This window comes from Equus caballus, chromosome 7 (assembly GCF_041296265.1).
Source record: "Equus caballus isolate H_3958 breed thoroughbred chromosome 7, TB-T2T, whole genome shotgun sequence".
Taxonomy (NCBI): domain Eukaryota; kingdom Metazoa; phylum Chordata; class Mammalia; order Perissodactyla; family Equidae; genus Equus; species Equus caballus.
Genome location: NC_091690.1, coordinates 62,114,401 through 62,132,653, shown reverse-complemented (window position 1 = coordinate 62,132,653; position 18,253 = coordinate 62,114,401). Strand labels below are relative to the sequence as shown.

Below are 18,253 nucleotides of genomic sequence, written 5' to 3'. Positions count from 1 at the left end.
CTAGGTATTCCATCTTACATAAACTAGTAGGTATAAAAATAAATTTTTATTATTATACCTATAATAATTAATTGTATCTATTCACCAGGACTATTTAAGTTTTATAAACTTCTCAAGCTTTTCATAGCAAATGCTGGGCTAAAAAAGTGAACAACCGTTGGCAATTTTAAAATCCAAAAGCAATGCAAAAATAATCCGTGTTCAAGATTGTATCTGATGATTAAATAATAATTTAGGTAAGAAATACATTCCAGGTATGAAATGATCTGCATACACAAAATGGTTTTTAATAGCAGTAATTTTAATGAGAATTCTCTATGTCAGGCATAGCACTAATGCTACACAGTCATATGTAAACCTATCCTCTAAGACATTATCATCCCAATTTTCATAGGCTTAGAAAGGTTAAATACTTGCTTAAAGTCACACAAGCAAATAAGTTGAACTGGAATGCAAACCTAAGTTCACTGGATTCCAAACATATTCTTTCCATCAAATACCCTCATAAAATCCATTTTTAAATACTTTTAACCACATCCGTTTCTTACTGCCAGTCAAGAACCTCAATTCTTTAGTTGTGTCAAACCTACTTTTTAATGCCAACTTTATTAGGGTAATCAACTCCCATGCACAAAAAAAATCAGCTGGATTTTGAAGTTTTATTGCTGCTACACTGGCCTAAAATATATTTGGAAAGACACAGAAGATTATCAAATTGGCCATGCCTCCCTGGAAACTGCTTCCCATTTCCACGGCCTTTGTATAGCACTGGAAAAGCTCACTTCTTCCCAGTAGTCTCCCTACACCTATGCCACAACTGCTAAGTCAAAATAACTACTGCTCTATCACTAACATCTACACAAAGATCTTCAAATTCCATAAGCTTGTAATACTAAAATGCTATAAATTCTTCTGAAAATTTGAAAGTTTTGAGTATGGATTAAAGTAAGAAGATGACATGCATCCATTCACAAAACAAAGAAAACAAAAAATGATCTGTTCATCAAAAGCAAGTATCTTTTTCTTACCAAACTTCAAAAAAAACCACTTATTTTAAGGAAAACAACAAAAAGAAACAGCTCTTGCATAAATAAATTGAAAATTTTAGAGATATCGTTACCTACCTCCAAACAAATCAGCTACACTAGAAAGGTCATGGCACATAGGGTAGTATTAGAATAAGCTTGAGTGCCACAAAAAGAATCTGACAAGGTATACAAAGGGGGAAAAACAAAAAAAGAAAAAAAAGAAGAAAAACGAGGAGGACAGATAAGAGTGGAATGGAATAATCAAAAACAAACAAAACACAGGAGTCCAAGCACTTGGGGTTCTTCAAATTACAACTTACTGAAAAAAGCACTTGAGGCTCCATTATGAGTACTCTATTTGAATATGTATATATTATATTCACAAGAAATTTTAAAGAATAATCAACAGTGCATCTCTTCAGATAAAGAATATGAAGCAGTAGGCTTTTTAGCCAATATTAAGCTGTCTTCTAATATCTTCTTTTATAGACAAGGAAGCAGGCCTGGACAAGGTCACAGATGAGGCACGGTTGGGACCACAAGCTACTCTCCTTGATTTACGACTCTGTTCTTGAAGCTTTCATGAGGACTAGCTACCTAGTACACTGAGCATCACATCATCAGATCAATGTCCTCCTCTCGAAGGGTTGGAGGTCTATCTACATAGCTATTCTCTGGTTTCTCTGGGTCGTTCTTAATCCTATAGAGCAGGGGTTGGCAAACTACAGCCTGTGGCATATTTTTATAGGGCCATGAGAGCTAAAAATGGTTTTTACATTTTTAAATGGTAATTTTAAAAAAATGAAAGAAAGGAAAGGAAAAGGAGGGAAAGGAAATAGAGAAGAAGAATGTACAACAGAGATTTTATGTATCCTGCAAAGCCTGAAATATTTACTCTCTGGCTCTTTTCACAGAAAGTTTGCTGACCACTTTTTTGGAGCAGCGCTATCCAACAAAAGCTTCTAATAACAGAAATGTTCTATAAATCTGCCCTGTACAATACGGTAGCTGTTAATCACATGCAGCACTGAGTAATGGAAACGTGGATAGTACAACTGAGGAAATAAAACACTAATTTTATCTAAGATTTAATTTTAAAGTTTAAATGACGACATGTAGCCAGCAGCTCATTAGACAATGCAGCTCTAGGAATGGCACACCTTGGGTGTTCCTTTCACACTCTTACTGCTCTGAGTAAGAAACTTCTGGAATTTTTATTATACAACCCTACTTCTGAGGAACTTTTAACTTGGATTGAAAGATTCTTATTAAAAAGCCTTTTCCAGGACAGGCATCAGCAAACTATAGGTGCATGTCTTTGAAAATAAAATTTTATTGGAAGACAGTCAAGCTCATGTTTTTGTATTATCTATGGTCGCTTTCATGCTATAATGTTGAAGTTGAGTAGCTGCAACAGAGATTGTGTGGCTCATGAACCAAAAATATTTACAATCCGACTTTCCAAGAAAAAGTTTGCAGATCCTTGTTCTAGACTAATGCCTAATGGTTGACACAGAGGTTTTTAATATCCCGTTCTATATTCATTTTAATTAAAAAAATGAGTATTTATCAGTAAGTTTTTTCTCTCTAATGACAAAACTTAGTAGATGTGATTTTTTTTAAAAAGTATACAGTCATGCACCACATGACGTTTTGGCCAACGATGGACCACATACACAATGGTGATCCCATAAGATTAGTATCATATAGCCTAAGTGTGTAGTAGGCTAAACCATCCAGCTCTGTGTAAGTACACTCTATGATGTTCACATTACGACAAAATCACCTAACAATGCATTTCTTAGAACAGATGCCCATTGTTAAGCAACACACAATTGTACTTCATAATACCCTCAGAAAAGGGTTTAAATGAAAATAAGTGTTTAAATGAAAAGTCTGTGCTGCCATAAGGGAAAGAGCATTGCAGAACAAAGCTGCAGGTCTCCTGCTTCAGGCTTTGCTCTCACTAACTAGCTGGGTTATCTTACCATTTAACTTTTCTGAGACTCGACTGATCCATCCCTAAAATGGTAATAATATTCTCTTACCAGTATGACAGTTAAGAGCTGGACCAAACATTGTCTAGAGGTTTTTGCAAGTTCTAAATCACCAATTCTATGATTTTCATCTTTAAATGCACCTACTCACCTTGGAATATATGGCCATCAACTTTACTAATCTGCTTTGGTTTCTGGTCTTCCTCTTACCTCAACCCACAGGCTTAAAACTTAAGAAACATTAGGAAAACGACATCTAGTATATTCCTCTTGTTACAGACTTTCTTTGAGAAGCCAAAATAATAAAGTAATCCATTCACAGCAGTTTTTACATACTTTTACTCTGCTTCTGTTTGAATGTGAAACAGCTACAACCTTTAGTACTTAAGGTTACTGCCCTCCATTCGTCCCTCTTCAGTGAATACAGATGTGACAGCCTGAAGCCCCTGCACTACTCTGACCTAAAAGATAGAAATACTATAAAGCCCCAAAGCAAAGACATATCTGTTTCATATCAAGGCAACTGACAAACATATACTAGTTCATATTCAGTAACTATAAAGAAAATACAAGTTTGAAAAACAAACAAACAAAACACTCCAAGGATAATTCTGGTAAGCACTCATTATCAAACAAATAAGGTACTCAATCTGACAAATTTTCTGAAGAGTAACAAAATGTGAAATTTAGTTTCAACCACCTTTTATATAGTTTTTAATGTATTACAATGACATGAAGGAATTAATGCAATCAATAATTACACTTTGGAGCAATTAGACTAGTTGTCTCTAACTAGAGCACCTGCCTTGGAACTTTCTCAAATCTGCAGCTATTGCTTTCTCATCACCTCCCTTCCTCCTTCTGTCAGATATATTTAACAGAATACTTAAAATGTGGCCACATGATCTATTTAGGGTACACAAATGACTTTCTGCAAGTTGCTTTGTTTAAAGATTTAAGTTTTCGCCACCTTGAGCTGTTTCTTTGAATTCAATAGAAAGCAATTTCACTATCTTTTAAGGAGGGTTTAGCATCTTTTTAGCAGGATTCAAAAACATTTATTTCATTTTAATATAGACTTAAAAACTCACTCTTCTTGTATAACTTTGGCGTGAAATTTGGCCATTTTATGGATTTTTATACCACAGTTAAAGGCTATTCAGTCAAGTTGCTTTTCATTTTCTACTTTCCATTTATCTTAGGCTAACGACGTAGTGAGATCCTTAAGAATGGCACAAAGGGTATGTGTGGATTTCAGACAATGTAAAATTGTACTATTCACAGCTAAAAAAAAAAAAAAAGACTTAGCTACTAAGAGAGATAAGCACCCTCTCTCCCAAGCACAGAGGGAAAATATAAGCACACACAAACACGTTAAGTTTAAGAGATGTTACTCTTCAACCAACTCTTCTAATTACCAACTCTGAACTAATAAGCAGGATGCAGCACTGATGCTAGACAGCTTGAGTATTGCACTATAACATGATAGAGAACAAAACACTAAAACAAAAATCCAACTGCAAAAGAAATTTTCCTTCCTAAGAACTTGTGTGAAATAAATTAGGGATACTAGTGTCAATTTAAAAACCTCACTACATTATCGCATTTAGTTTATTTTAAAATTTGATACTAAAATCCAAAGTTATTATTGCAGTGCTTTAAAAATACTTAATGGATAAGTAAAAAATACTTAGGCAGTATAAACATTAATTGGAAAGAAAGGTTAAATGGTACTTTACCAACAAACATTTCATGAGTAGGTGTCCTAGTAGTAAAAGTAGATACATCTGAAGAAATGGGAAGGTGAACATCACCACTACTTTTTGTGAGGAAAGGATTTAAGCTTGGAATGGCATCATCAACAGCATCTACAGTAGCAGAGAAAGGATCTGTGCAGTCCAAGTGCATTACAGCAAAATGAAGAAAGGAAGTAAATTAATTAGTATTGTAATTAGTCAAAAGACGCAAAGTGAAAAGTAGAAGCTATATTATTGTTTATTAATCTTAAATGCAAAAATACCTAATGACCAAGATGGAAGAAACATTTAACATATTTTAAGATGAATCTTGAGAAAAAAAACATTTGTCTGTCCATTAACAACAGGAGCATAGTAAGGAGAGTCTACTCTCCAACATCAGAAGCCAAAAGGCAGGTAGTTAAAAAAGAGAATAACAACCAAAATGTTTCTATGAAGAGCCACCCACCCTGAACCATGTTCCCCGCCCTAGGTGGGAGCGTACTGGCTTTGGTGGCATAGCTATGGTTACTCAAATAATTGATACAGACGATTCATATATGTGTGGTGTAAGCAAAATTTAGAAAAAAGGGGGGGTGTGGGGTAAAAAGCTGTTTCTAACATGTGCAGACAACTCTTGTAAAAGTTCAGAGGTGGGAAATAAAAAAGAAAGATGAAGAAAAGGTCTAAGGATGGGTAAAGAGATTTTAACAAAATTAAGAACAGAAACAAAAGACTGGCCATTTAGTAGCCTGGGAACAGCTTTGAAGGCTAAGCTAAGAGTTTTAAAGCCAAATCATTCAGGCTTTAAATGATTTGCTAAAGAAATAACAAAAGTATTGTTCCCTAGTAGAATGGTACCAAATATGTACTATTATCAAATCCTACATCTAAAATTATTTTAGAATCAGATATTTACTGTACCTATACCTCATTGAAGATAACTGTCATTCTAATGATTAACAGCCATTCATCCCACTTTAAGTAAATGGGGAGAAGAAAAAACAAAGAGCAGCAAAAATATAGTGTCATAATTTTTTCTCATAATACAACTAAATATGAGAAGACACTCTTTTGTACTTCCAAACAGCAGCCTGTTCTTGTCTACTCTAGTCTAGCTCGTGACCCTCATTAGGGAATACAATATTAAGCACTGTATTTTACTCTAAGACTGTATGATGGAACAGTAAGAAGGCAGTAGTGGCCTAAGGACCAGCTTATTCACTACGATATAGGCACACTTGCCTTAAAGTCAATAAATTCAAGGCAAGTGTTTCACAAACCCTACGACTGCTTAAAAAAAGAAAACACAAAGAAAATATTGAGGTTATTGACTTAAATATAATAAATCTTTTTTAAAAACTTTAATTTTTGTATCACATAAGACCTTTGAGGAATTAAGTATTCCTATGGAACAGCAATTCACGGGAATAAAATAAAGTCCTACTAGTGTTATCAAAATTCACTGACATACTGTTCAAACTTAAAGGGATCAATGTTTAACATCTTTCCCACTCCTCTAGTCCTCATTAAATGGAACGAGGGAAAAGAATCAGAAAAAATCATTCAGCACAAAAAGTAGAAAACAGTCAGATATACGAAGTTGGTTTTCCGTACTAAAATAAAAATGTAATGATGACCACTCTAACTCCTTCCCGCCTAAGAAAGGAGCTACATTAAGTTGAGAGTTGATCAGTTCAGTCAGAAGTACTATTTTTAAATATTTAATAGTGGCATGGAGTTTTTAAAGTACACTATACTTTGTTGTACAAGAAGGTAACACAAAATATCTCTCTAGTTTCCCATGCAAAAGAAGCCATGAGAAAAGTCATTTGAAAAAAGGACACATTTCTATAACAAATTCATTGGTTTATGACAAAAGACGTGTTTGGGAAAGGTTACTAGTTATCCGCTGTTCTATTGATCAATATTGTTTTACCTAAGCACTTAATATCAATCATACTATATACGAAACATTCCAGAGAAGAATATGCAGAAAGATGTGCAAAAGCATCTGTATTTAGGTCAATCAGACAATAAGAAAAACCAGCTCTTAAATCTAATTGACAAAACACTACAGGCAATCTCGACGATGTTAATCTACTGGTGGATACTATACTATAAATAATAAAAACGAATTCATAAAGATAAAAAAATACTAATAATGTTCCAGCTATTTCAACTTAAACTTTATTTACAAGACTGGCAATTCCTTAAGTTTTTTAAAAATAGCTTTTCCATTATTTTTATCATTATTCATTTCAAAGTTTAATTTTATGTTACAAGAGTCATAGAAAAATAATTCCCAAAAAACCCCAAAATTAAAATTAAAATAGCACCAGTCATACTATAGTCTTGAGGTCCTAAATACTTGATGCCTACATTTACACAGAGAAAATTGAGTTTTTCATAAAATGTTGTCGTTTCATACCAGCTGAGAGTAAAGCAAATTAAACTTCAAAAATAGGTAATTCTCTTTTGCCTGAATTAAATTTTGAAATTTTACTTAAAATATAAAACAGTGTACTGAGCTGATAACATGGTATATTTTTAGATCTGTTGTAACTCAGCTTTCAAAGTGACGAAAGCTTGAATCTTCTCAAATATTAGTATTCAACATCAAGTACTTGTTTAGATTCCAGACCATTTCTTGAAAAGATCAAAGGCTCATTAATAATGCAATGAGAGAAACAAGAGAGCTTGTGTTCTCTTTCAACTTCATTTTTAGGTGGAATCTTAAATGCCTTTTACACAAACATGCAAACTTTACTTCCCCTTAACTCCGTGGTGCTAAATTAAATACCAACTCTGTTATAACATCCATGTGTAACAAACGAAAGGAAGCAAAGCAGAATAGATTTTAGAATTATCAAAAAATCATACCTACCTTTGTTTTGTCACATGCTTAAAAGCAGCATGATGTAAAATAGTACATATTTCAAATGTTCAGGTAAATAATTTAAAAAAAATCTTTAAGAATTTACCATTATGATCAAAGCTTTATCTAGATAAGATTTATTTATTTATCTCAGTCTAACTCTAATTTTAAAGTAAAAAATCTTAATCTGAATGTCATGGATATGAACAATACACTGTAGAAAGTATTCAAAGTTCTTGGCTTAAAATACTCTTCAGCTATCCAATAAAACTAAAATTATTACCAACTCAGAAGCCAAATATCTTTTTATGAAAGTCAAGACAAGATTTAATTCTTCTTAATTTGAGGGGTTCATAGTAAAGATCACCCTCATTTCCTTGTATATGATAAGCTTTTGGAAAAATAGTAGTCAATTTCTATCGCCTCTGCTCCCACTGTACTTGATTTATATTTTTAATGCTTCTAACTGTCTCACTTGAACATAGCAAGCCTAATGTTAAAATATGGGGGAAATTTTGATGGAAATAGTACATAAAGCAAAACAACCAAAAATAAAAAAAAACACCCATGACTAAATGTATTCTAACACATTGTATTCACACACAGACTGCTATGAAATATTTCTTCTAACAGAACATATAATTCTTATAGGCTGAAATTACTTAAAATTACTTAAAAATCCCACAGTAACAGCCTATCTGCCTTCATATACGAGCTCAATAATTCCAAGTGAAACTTTAATTTGCCATTGTTAGAATTACGTGGACATAGCATCCACACAAAACAATTTCACAGCTCAGTTCTGAAATTTTACATTACCTCTCATTAAGTTTTCTGTAAAATTTTTCATCTATTTAGAAAAACAACTTTTCAGCCTTAATTTTAGAAAAACCTTTTTTTTAAAGGGAAGTAAGCTAAAACTGCTTAAATGGTCATATTAATTCTACTAACCTTTTCTAAAGCAATTCACAATAAGCAGAAAATAAGCATGTAAATTTTGGCAGATTAAAAGTCTTAAAATTAGGACTTATTATTAGGATATTAAGAAACTCCTTTTTTAATCTTAATTTCCTATCTACAGTTCATTCAGATAAACAATTCTAAAATATTTATTGACTTTAAACTACCTTATCATTTCTAGAAATTTACTCCCAGCTCCTGAGATTTAGCAAAATTAAACTAGCCTTCAGGGTCAATTAGTTTTTTCAATCAAATCATGGCTCACAAAATTAGTCTAAAAATCTACGGTTTTAGTGCTTCATTGTTCCTGTTCTCTGCCCTATCGTGCACCAGGAAAAAACTATCCAGAAAAAAAGAAAACACTCACTCCTTCAACAAACATTTACAAAATACCTATTAAATGTCAAGAAGTGTTCTATGCATTGGGGATATAAACTGCACAAAATATTTAAAAACTCCTGCCTTCACAGAGATTACCTTCTATTATACATAATAGAGCCTTAAGAAATAAATATAAAAACTAACAAAACAAAAAAGTTCTTAAAACTTATGTCATTAAAATAAAGACAAAAAAGTCTAATTCATATACCATAAAAACTCACTGTGAACAATTAATTTATATTTACTATGAGAGGTAAATCAATCAATTCAGATTTTACATGTGAGCCAATATAAATTTTAAGGTAGCTTGCCATTCTCCACAGTTGTCTCGACAGTGTCCTTTCTCAGAATATCTCCTTTCCTTCCTAAATAATTTTTGAGTGTTTGTAAAGTAATACTTACATGTATATAAACAAACAAAAGCATCAAATCCAACCAAAGCAAATAATTTGAAAATATACTAAATGTCTAAACAAAACTGCTTAAAAATTGACATGGACCAGGCAGACTCCTTCAAGGATGCCAGGTCATGGCCCTAGTACGGTCGCCTTAAGACCAAGGAACTAATCAAGAACAGCAAACATTCCTGTTGGTACTAGGGGAAAATTCTTTGAATACCAAAATCGTATAGGCCCGAATTAAATCAACATTTTAAACACAAGTAGCACAAAGTTTGTCATGACATCCCTGGTCAAAATATAGCTCACTGTCTGATAACACCATCTGAGTTTTATTACAACTTTATTATATACTTAACCGAATTTTTTCTCCTGCAAGTAAATGTTTTTTTCTATACCAAAAGCAAAACAACTGTTACGTATTTTCTGATTATGGAATATAAATTCAACAGTGAAAGAATGATTTCATACATATACAATTGGTCCTTCCTCTTCATCCTCATTAAACTTTGTTTCATAATTTGGTCGAACATAAATTCCAAACTTACATTTATAAATAAATGAAAATGTCTTCAAGGGGCAAAATGACTTTGCTGTCATTTTAATATTTTTCAAGTTCTCATATACCCAGAATAACCAAAAACTATACAAATAAGTAAAGCACCAAAGAACCAGGAGGGGAGATGCCTATACAGCATATGAAGTAGAATTCATTAATGCTTACCTCCCCATGTACTTGCTACCTGAGAAGCAGCTGACATAGGAAGTATAGCTGGGTGAAAAGTTGGCTGTTGCAAATCAAGCAGATCATTTGGTAGCTTTGATGTGCTAGAAGGATATTTTGAAAAGATGATTTATTTATTAGGTAAACTTTACTACATTAGCCACTCCCCTCTCCTGCCCCAATAAATAAAAACATCAGAAAGAAAAGCAAAAGAAATCCCAAATAATGTAAATCACAATAGGAGGAACACTTTCAGCAGGATAACAGTTGCACATCCTCATATAACAGCATATTTCTAAGGAGGCCTGAAAAAATATTCAAGCACCATATTTTAAGTTTACACAGGATTCACACAGCAATAAGCCCTTCTGCAAAAGATCAATGACTTTACTAGGAAAATACTGATTTCCTTATTGAATTAACATAAACAACATGATTCTGAAATAGGAATCATGGCAATTTTAATTTTTTTAAGGAATTTGTTTTCTTACTTTTAATCTTCAAAGAACTTCAATTACATTTGCAATACCAATACCCCTATAAAGTAAAATACTAAACTGCTTCAATATCCAAACAACATATCAACCATACGGGGGAAAAATTATGCATGCATATATGACACGAACTTATAACAGAGCCACCCCATTACACAACACTAGGGAGGCACTACTTATATATTTCTTACCACAAGACTTTTATGTGATTAAGGATAACAACTGAAAAAAAGATCCCAGAGCCCCCATAAATTGAGACAGTATGTATATCGCAGCACAATTTTCAACTTATACTTACTCAAAAACAGAAGTTTTGAAGACGTCTTTTAGATGTAAAAAAATAGTTTTATAGGTAGATAAATAAAAATACAAATGCATTTAGTGCTTGAAAAAATACAGAATGTGCAATAAGCATTCTGCCAATAGGCTGTAAGACTTCCCTTCAATTATTATTAAAAAGGCAAAAACTTTGAGTGTATTAAGTGAAATAAAACATAATCAAATTAATTATCTAATAATTTATTCCATCCTCAACATTCAACATTCTTTTCCATTTATCTCCCCTAAGACAGACTTCTTTCGAAGGCCCCCAAGTGGAAAACTTGACACTTAATAGATTCAATGTTATTTTATCAGGTTAAGGAAGACAGCTTACAAAAAACAAAACAACCAAAAAAACACCAAATTTGAAAGAAAAACACACAACTAAATTCAACAAACATCCACTAAGACTTTAGGGAGCAGGGGAGCAGTTGGTTAGCGAAAGTTACAATGAGCTGTGACAGGAGTCAGCAGGTGGGAGGAAAGACCTTTTAAGGATGATTTAATAAAATAAACAGCAACAACAATAAAATCAAAGGAGAACAAGCAAACAAAAAGACCCTATCACTCTGTAGGCAGCATTCACCATGTGCTAATAATAAGCACTGTGCTAAATCCTATACTAGTCATCTGCGAGCCTGCTGGAAATAAAAATTCTTGGGCCTCACTCCACACCTAGTGAATCAGAAACTCTGGGGATAGGGAGCTCAGAAATCTGTGATTTAATAAACCCTCCAGGTTATTCTGATGCTTGCTAAAGACTGAGAACTACTGAACTATACCACACATTATCTTATTTGGAAATTGAGGTTTAAAAAGGAAGACAACTAAGAAATAAGAGAGGCAGGATTGAAATCATAATCTGACTTCCAAATTTCTACTTTAAATCACTCTGTCCTAAAAGACAGAACAGATTTAGAAAAAGCCAATTATTCTAATTTGCCTGGAAATACTATATTTCCATTGTTAAGTAATCTAAATTAGGCAAGAAGATTATTCAAGTTGGTCTGGTAGGTTTCAATACCAGAGAAATCTGGCAACTAAACTCTTACTGTGTTCTAGATTACTGAGTTTAACACCAGGGAATAGATATAAAAGACATTTAATATCCAATGACAGGATATTCTGAAATATGTATCATCCACACATACATACATATATAGATATAAGGGGGGGGTCTTACACACTTTACAAATGTGTTTAATTATAACCAATTTTTATACAATAAAATGTTTGCCCAGAGATAACCCATTACATTCCAATTAGCATAAATCTGTAATTTAGCCATCTTTCATTTCAAATTCTTCACATTTTATATTTAGTTATTATAACTCTACCACCATTTATCACCACTTCCTCTGTGTGAATTTATGATTATAAAATCATAAATCAAACTAAACTTGAAAAACTTCATAAAATTTCTATTAGAAGTCTTTAAACCTAAGTATTGAAAGTTAATCTTTAACCTCTCCACCTACCTGTTAGAAGAACTAGGGGTAGAAAATATGTCAATGGCTGGTGCAGTCATTATACCCCCTGCAGAGGTGGACACAGGAGAGGCTGCAGTTGTTAAAGAGGTATGAGGTTTCTTTGCAAGTTCTTTTAGGCGCTGTTCCTGTTGAGAAAGGGAACTACCATAAGGAATCCAGAAACCAGATTTGTTTGTATGGCCTCTCAAAAAAAGCATTTTCTAATTCTGTTTTGATAGCAGAAAAGTATTCTCTGACTATTTTATCAGTCATTCAATGTCAGGATAAAAAACTAGACTACTGAGTTTCACCCCATTTTGATAACTACACATTATTTATTTATTTACTTATTTTGAGGAATATTAGCCCTGAGCTAACATCTGCCACCAATCCTCCTCCTTTTGCTGAGGAAGATTGGGCCCGAGCTAACATCTGTGCCCATCCTCCTCTATTTTACAGGTTCAACGCCCGCCACAGCATGACTTGATAGGCGGTGTGCAGGTCCATGCCCAGGATCCAAACCCGAGAACCCCAGGCAACCGAAGTGGAGCACGTGAACTTAACTACTACACCACTGGGCCAGCCTCAGATACCTACGCAATAAATACTTAGTCTACGTCGAGGTTCCAATTACCTTACCAACAACTATACTTGTTCTTCCAAATAAAGAGAACATATATACTTACCTTTAAAGCTTTTAAACGAGCCTGTTCTTCCTCTAATGCTGCCTGCTTTTCCCTTTCATCCACTTTGGTAAGAGACAGGCCAGTGCTTGCCAGGGAAGAGACTGCATTGGAAAGTGTTGTTGCCCTAGGACAATAAAACAAAGATAATTTGGCTTTCTGCCAAAAATTTCACATTACAACCTGGTAACAAAATGGTGTGGCAACCTTGCCATGGATAGGTGCTATAATTATGAACTGAACTTACGGACTCAAAACCAGTACTTCAATGAGATATTCTACCCTGTGACCTAAACGACTACTAGCAATGAGTTGATCTACACACACATTCACCGCTTTTTATATAAGTGTTAGACTTTGGAAAGGGTTCACAATAAAGGTGAGGGATATTGTGTCTTCCAAGTCCCAACGGAGGGAACCAAAGCAATTAGGAAAGAGCTCAGTTCTCCCAGGAAAACCTGATGGGTAAAAACTATTGAGTTTCTCAAAGGAAATGACTCTCTGCTAATTTACAGCCTGCATTTTGGCAGTACTATTATAGGAACACTAGAACATGAGTACCAATAATAAAGAATGAGTGCCTAGGTATGTTTCCCTTATAATAACAACCAAAGATGTTGTTGCCAGAGGACCACAGCTTCCTCCAAAGGAAGATCAATTTCATTCCAATCACCAGTCCATCTGGCACTCCTACTTGCTATTCTTTTGCCAAGCTAGAATTTCTTTTTCAAACATATTATACCTGCACAATGCATGATCTCTCACTGGCAGATCCACAGCAAGCCACCTCCTTTCCCTTATATCAAAACTTTATCCATGCCATAAACCCCAAGATTAAATTCCCAAATGTTAATTCTAGGTAAAATAAACGCATGTGGCAGAGAATTCTAACCTGAAGTACTACTCCTCAGTGACCTTTATTCATTTTCATCACACACCAGACACCATTCATTTCTACTCTAAGCATACAAGTGGCAAAGCTACAATTTAAATTTTATGTAAAATCAATTTTATAAATGAGCCAATATAAAGATACAACTCAGAAGACAAGAGTAATATAGCTGTGACAGAAATGCAAGAAACCAACAAAATTTTATGAAAAAAAAAAAAAACCCATGATATAAATTGGTGTGCCGGAACTACCTATTTTTTTCATTACTTTCTCAAATAACTGGGCCTTATAATTTTGGCTTATATGTCTAAAAACTTAATAGAAAATTCAAAGTGCAAATTTGGAATTAAAAAGTATTAAAAACCAGTAACAACATTTTCCTTTACAAATTACTTAAAATTTTGTTGCTAAAAAAAAAAGTCTGAAACAACAATCAGAAAGTCTAAAAAGAAGGAAGGTTTCTCATTACACTTTATAAAATTTTTTTCTTCATACTGTTAAAAGGAAATCTTCCTAAGAAAACAGGAAAATTACTCAAGTCACTACCCAACACAAAACTCATGTTACAAGGTTGATACGTGATGATCTATGTTATTTTCAGCTTGCTAGTTTAACTGGTCTTAGTCTCGGAAATCAGCTCAAAGTCTAATAGACTGATTTAAATATAATATGTCAATAATCAACCCCATGAACTGGCATTAAAGAGAGATGATGAAATGTGATGTCAGACATCCTAGGTTTGAGTCCCACAATTACTACTACACACTTCACAGGGCTGTTATGAGGGTTAATCAAATTTGTAAAAAGGCATGTCATAATTATAAAATCCCATACGAATCAATGCACTAACATCTTTAAGAGAAATATTGCTACTATGAATACAATTCTAAACCAAGTAGTCACTGTCATCATCTTAATAGATGCTGACATTTATTGAAGATCAGGAACTATTCCAAGAATTTCCATGTATTAACTCATTTAATCCTTGACAACAACTCTATGAGATTGATACTATTATTAAATCCATTTCATAAATGATCAAATCGAGATAAAGATAAGTAACTTGGAACTTGAGCTGGATTCATCTACTGTATTGGAAACATCACGCCTGCTCTTTGCCTTATGAAGAATAATATACCTGCTTGCAGCTGTAGAATCTTTGATTTTCTTTCCTTCCAAGGAAGCTAAATGTTGTTCCAAAGCATCAAGAAGACTGCTGGGGGCCTGAAATTGTACAAATATTAAGACTTTCATGATAATTAGGCCATTGGTTAAAATAAATCAAGTATCTTCTAACATATGAGAGCAACAAAAATAAATAGGTATGTTCTTCATGAACTAGTTAACAGTTTTAGCCACCTAAGAGTGACACTATTATTTTTTTTGACACTATTATTTTCATCACATAAGCATGACCTAATAAGGGGTATAATAAACATAATGAAAAATATAAAAACTAAGACTATGTAAACATGAAACAAGTATTTAATTTTTTTTATATTTCACTTATTTGAATTTTAAATAGAAACACACTCCTAAAAGCTAGACATACTGTTGAGCATGTTGCTAGTATTTAAGTAGCTGCTGAGTAATTGAAAGTGTCCAAACATTATTTCCAAATGGTTACTGATAAATGAAACTGAAGACTAACATCAAGGAAATGCAAATTAAAATCACAATGAGATACAACTTCTTACCCACTAGAATGGCTGAAGTTAAACAGACTAGCAACATTAAATGTTGGTGAAGATATGGAACAAGTGCAACTTTTGTACAAAGCTGGTGGGAGTACATCCACTATGAAAAAGGATCTGGATGTTTTTTATAAAGTTAAATATACCCTACCTTAATTAACCAATTCCATCCCTAATTATTTACCCAAAAGACAAAAACTTATCTCTGCAAGAAAACACTTGTTCAAGAATGTTTTAAGTAGCTTGATTTACAACAGCAAAAAAGTGCAAATAATCCAAAAGTCCATCCCATGGATAATGGATAAACAAAGTTGTGGTAAACTCACACAATGGAATACTATTCAGCAATAAAGAAGTTTGAATTAATGGTACATTCAACAACATGGACAGATCTCAAAACACGTTGATGAGCAAAAGACAATGGATACAAGAATAAATACTTGCATGATCCTATTTATATTAAATTCAAGATCTGATAAAATCACACTATTAGAAATCAAACAGTGATTTGTGTGCAGAGGATAGGGAGTGACCAAAAGCAGACACGAGGATTGGGGCAATGGAATTGATTTATCTTGGTGTGTTGATTACATAAATGTTTATAGTTATCAAACCTCATTGAAATAGAAATTTACTCAATTTTTCTTTTAAAGGAAGACTGGCTTTTAAACTCTCAGGCTATATGTCAAACCTCAACTTAATACAATAAGTTAAATACTTTCACAAGGAAACATTTTCAGTGAGCTGAGAAGGAATCATTCACTATCTTTAAGTGAAGCAAATGCATCAGTGGCATTTACTTACCCTAAATATTCTTCAGGATTTGAGACACAAAGTTTCTAGATTACAGGGATCTAAAAACATTTGGAAGATGCAATACTAGCTAATTTCTCTAAAAATTATGACTTGAACAATTTCCTTCATTCTGTTTTTTCTGTCAAGCAGATATAGTAGAAAACCAATTAAAACCAAAAACATTAGATTGAAACACTGACTTCTATAGTGAACTGAGAACACATATGCACTCCCTCAATCCCAACAAAATGTTTGCTAAATCCACAGGCAAAGCACTGTCCCAAGAGCTACTGTCAGAGATGATGAGGTTGTTGATGATAGCATTTAACATTTAAAAAGCTCTTATAACACAACAGGCACTGTGCTAGCTACCTTGTATGTAATCACAGACTCTATGAGGAAGACACTACTAGTATGAGCATTTTACAAATAAACAACCTAAGACAGTCCAAGATCACATATCTGACACATAGCAGTGCCAACATAGGGTCTAAGGTATATCTGACCTGAATACCTAGATAATAACTACTGTGCTACAGAAGCCTAAATGAAAACTGTGGTCATTTAAACTGTAGTTTACTTTTTTCTGAAGGGTTTAAGCTGTGGCTTACAAGTATTAAACTACCAAGTTATGATAAGTAATAACAAACTAATTCCAAAATCCTTTCTAAATGTAACTGGCTATCCTTTAAAAGTTAAACCCACATTACAAAGAGTGAAGGAAATGTGATACTTTGCATCCTAAAAACAGCAATTTATAACAAAGAATAAATAATCTCAAATTTCTACTCTTGTCCATAACCACCATCTTCCCTAAAGTATAAACAGCTTCGTTTTAGTTCACTTTTGAATTTCTCACTCACTCAGAGATCATCAATGAACAGGAAAAGAGGGTCAGAGGCAGGCCAACCCTACCCACTTACAATATCATGAATATTAAAATACAGACACTTAAGGACAGTCTGGCCTGAGGCTGATGCTTTTTAAACAGAAGATAGGCGATGATGACATGACAAATGGGGTAAGTAATGGGGAATCTGAAATTGTCAACTCAGTTTATACTACATATTGTTCAAGCAATGACTCTTCTCACATTTAGCCCACAATAATGTGCTCAATCTTAATAAGGTCAATTTATCTCATGTGGACATATGCAGGAGTGTTTTTATTTACATATAACCCACACTAGACCTGATGCATACTCTTAGCCTGGAGATCAAAGGGATGAATCAGAACAAGTGAGTACCGAGAAACACAATAAGAACCATTAACAAGGAGGTGTTTAAAAGACATCCCAGAACAATTTAAAACAAGGTAAAAAAGGTGTCGACTATTAAGGAGAGAGTTGACACAAGTGTTAAAAGGATAGTTTATGCCAGGTACTTTCATTCTTAATACTCAGTAAACAAAAAAACAGAAAAAACCTGCAGGTTTAAAGTTTCTTTCCTAGAATTGTTTTGAAGAAGATGATGATAAAAATATAATAATAGCTAATATTAAGTGTTTAATGCTCTAAGCGTTTTTAGGTACTAACTCATTTAATCCCCTCAACCACCTTATGAGGTAGGTATTGTAACATCTCCATTTTAGAGATGATGAAACTTAAGCATAGAGTAACTTCCCCAAATCACACAGCCAACTAGTGGCGCACCCCAGACTCAAACTTAGACGGATTAAGCCTGCTCTCTTAAATCCAATATCAAGTTTTGAGGTTTAATTCTATTTAATACTTCTACCTGAGTCAAACAGCCAAGGTGGAAGGTTTGAAACAGGAAAAATAAATCCTGCATAAAATAATTTTCC

The 18,253-nt window shown here is 33.5% G+C and overlaps 1 protein-coding gene across 34 annotated transcripts in view; it reads right to left on the bottom strand.

Annotated features, from left to right (window-relative positions):
- Positions 1 to 18,253, bottom strand: part of PICALM (phosphatidylinositol binding clathrin assembly protein) — a 103,554-nt gene that overhangs the window by 26,648 nt on the left and 58,653 nt on the right. For 14 of the 34 annotated variants that reach the window (XM_070274220.1, XM_070274221.1, XM_070274223.1 and 11 more), the window contains exons 9-12: positions 15,100 to 15,185; positions 13,073 to 13,196; positions 12,396 to 12,532; positions 10,103 to 10,206 (exon numbers count right to left, since the gene is read on the bottom strand). In XM_070274220.1, the coding sequence (XP_070130321.1) occupies positions 10,103 to 10,206; positions 12,396 to 12,532; positions 13,073 to 13,196; positions 15,100 to 15,185 (451 nt within the window). Of the gene's footprint in view, positions 1 to 4,764; positions 4,915 to 10,102; positions 10,207 to 12,395; positions 12,533 to 13,072; positions 13,197 to 15,099; positions 15,186 to 18,253 lie in introns of all 34 variants that reach the window. The other 20 variants (XM_070274217.1, XM_070274215.1, XM_070274213.1 and 17 more) reach the window with 2 other exon arrangements.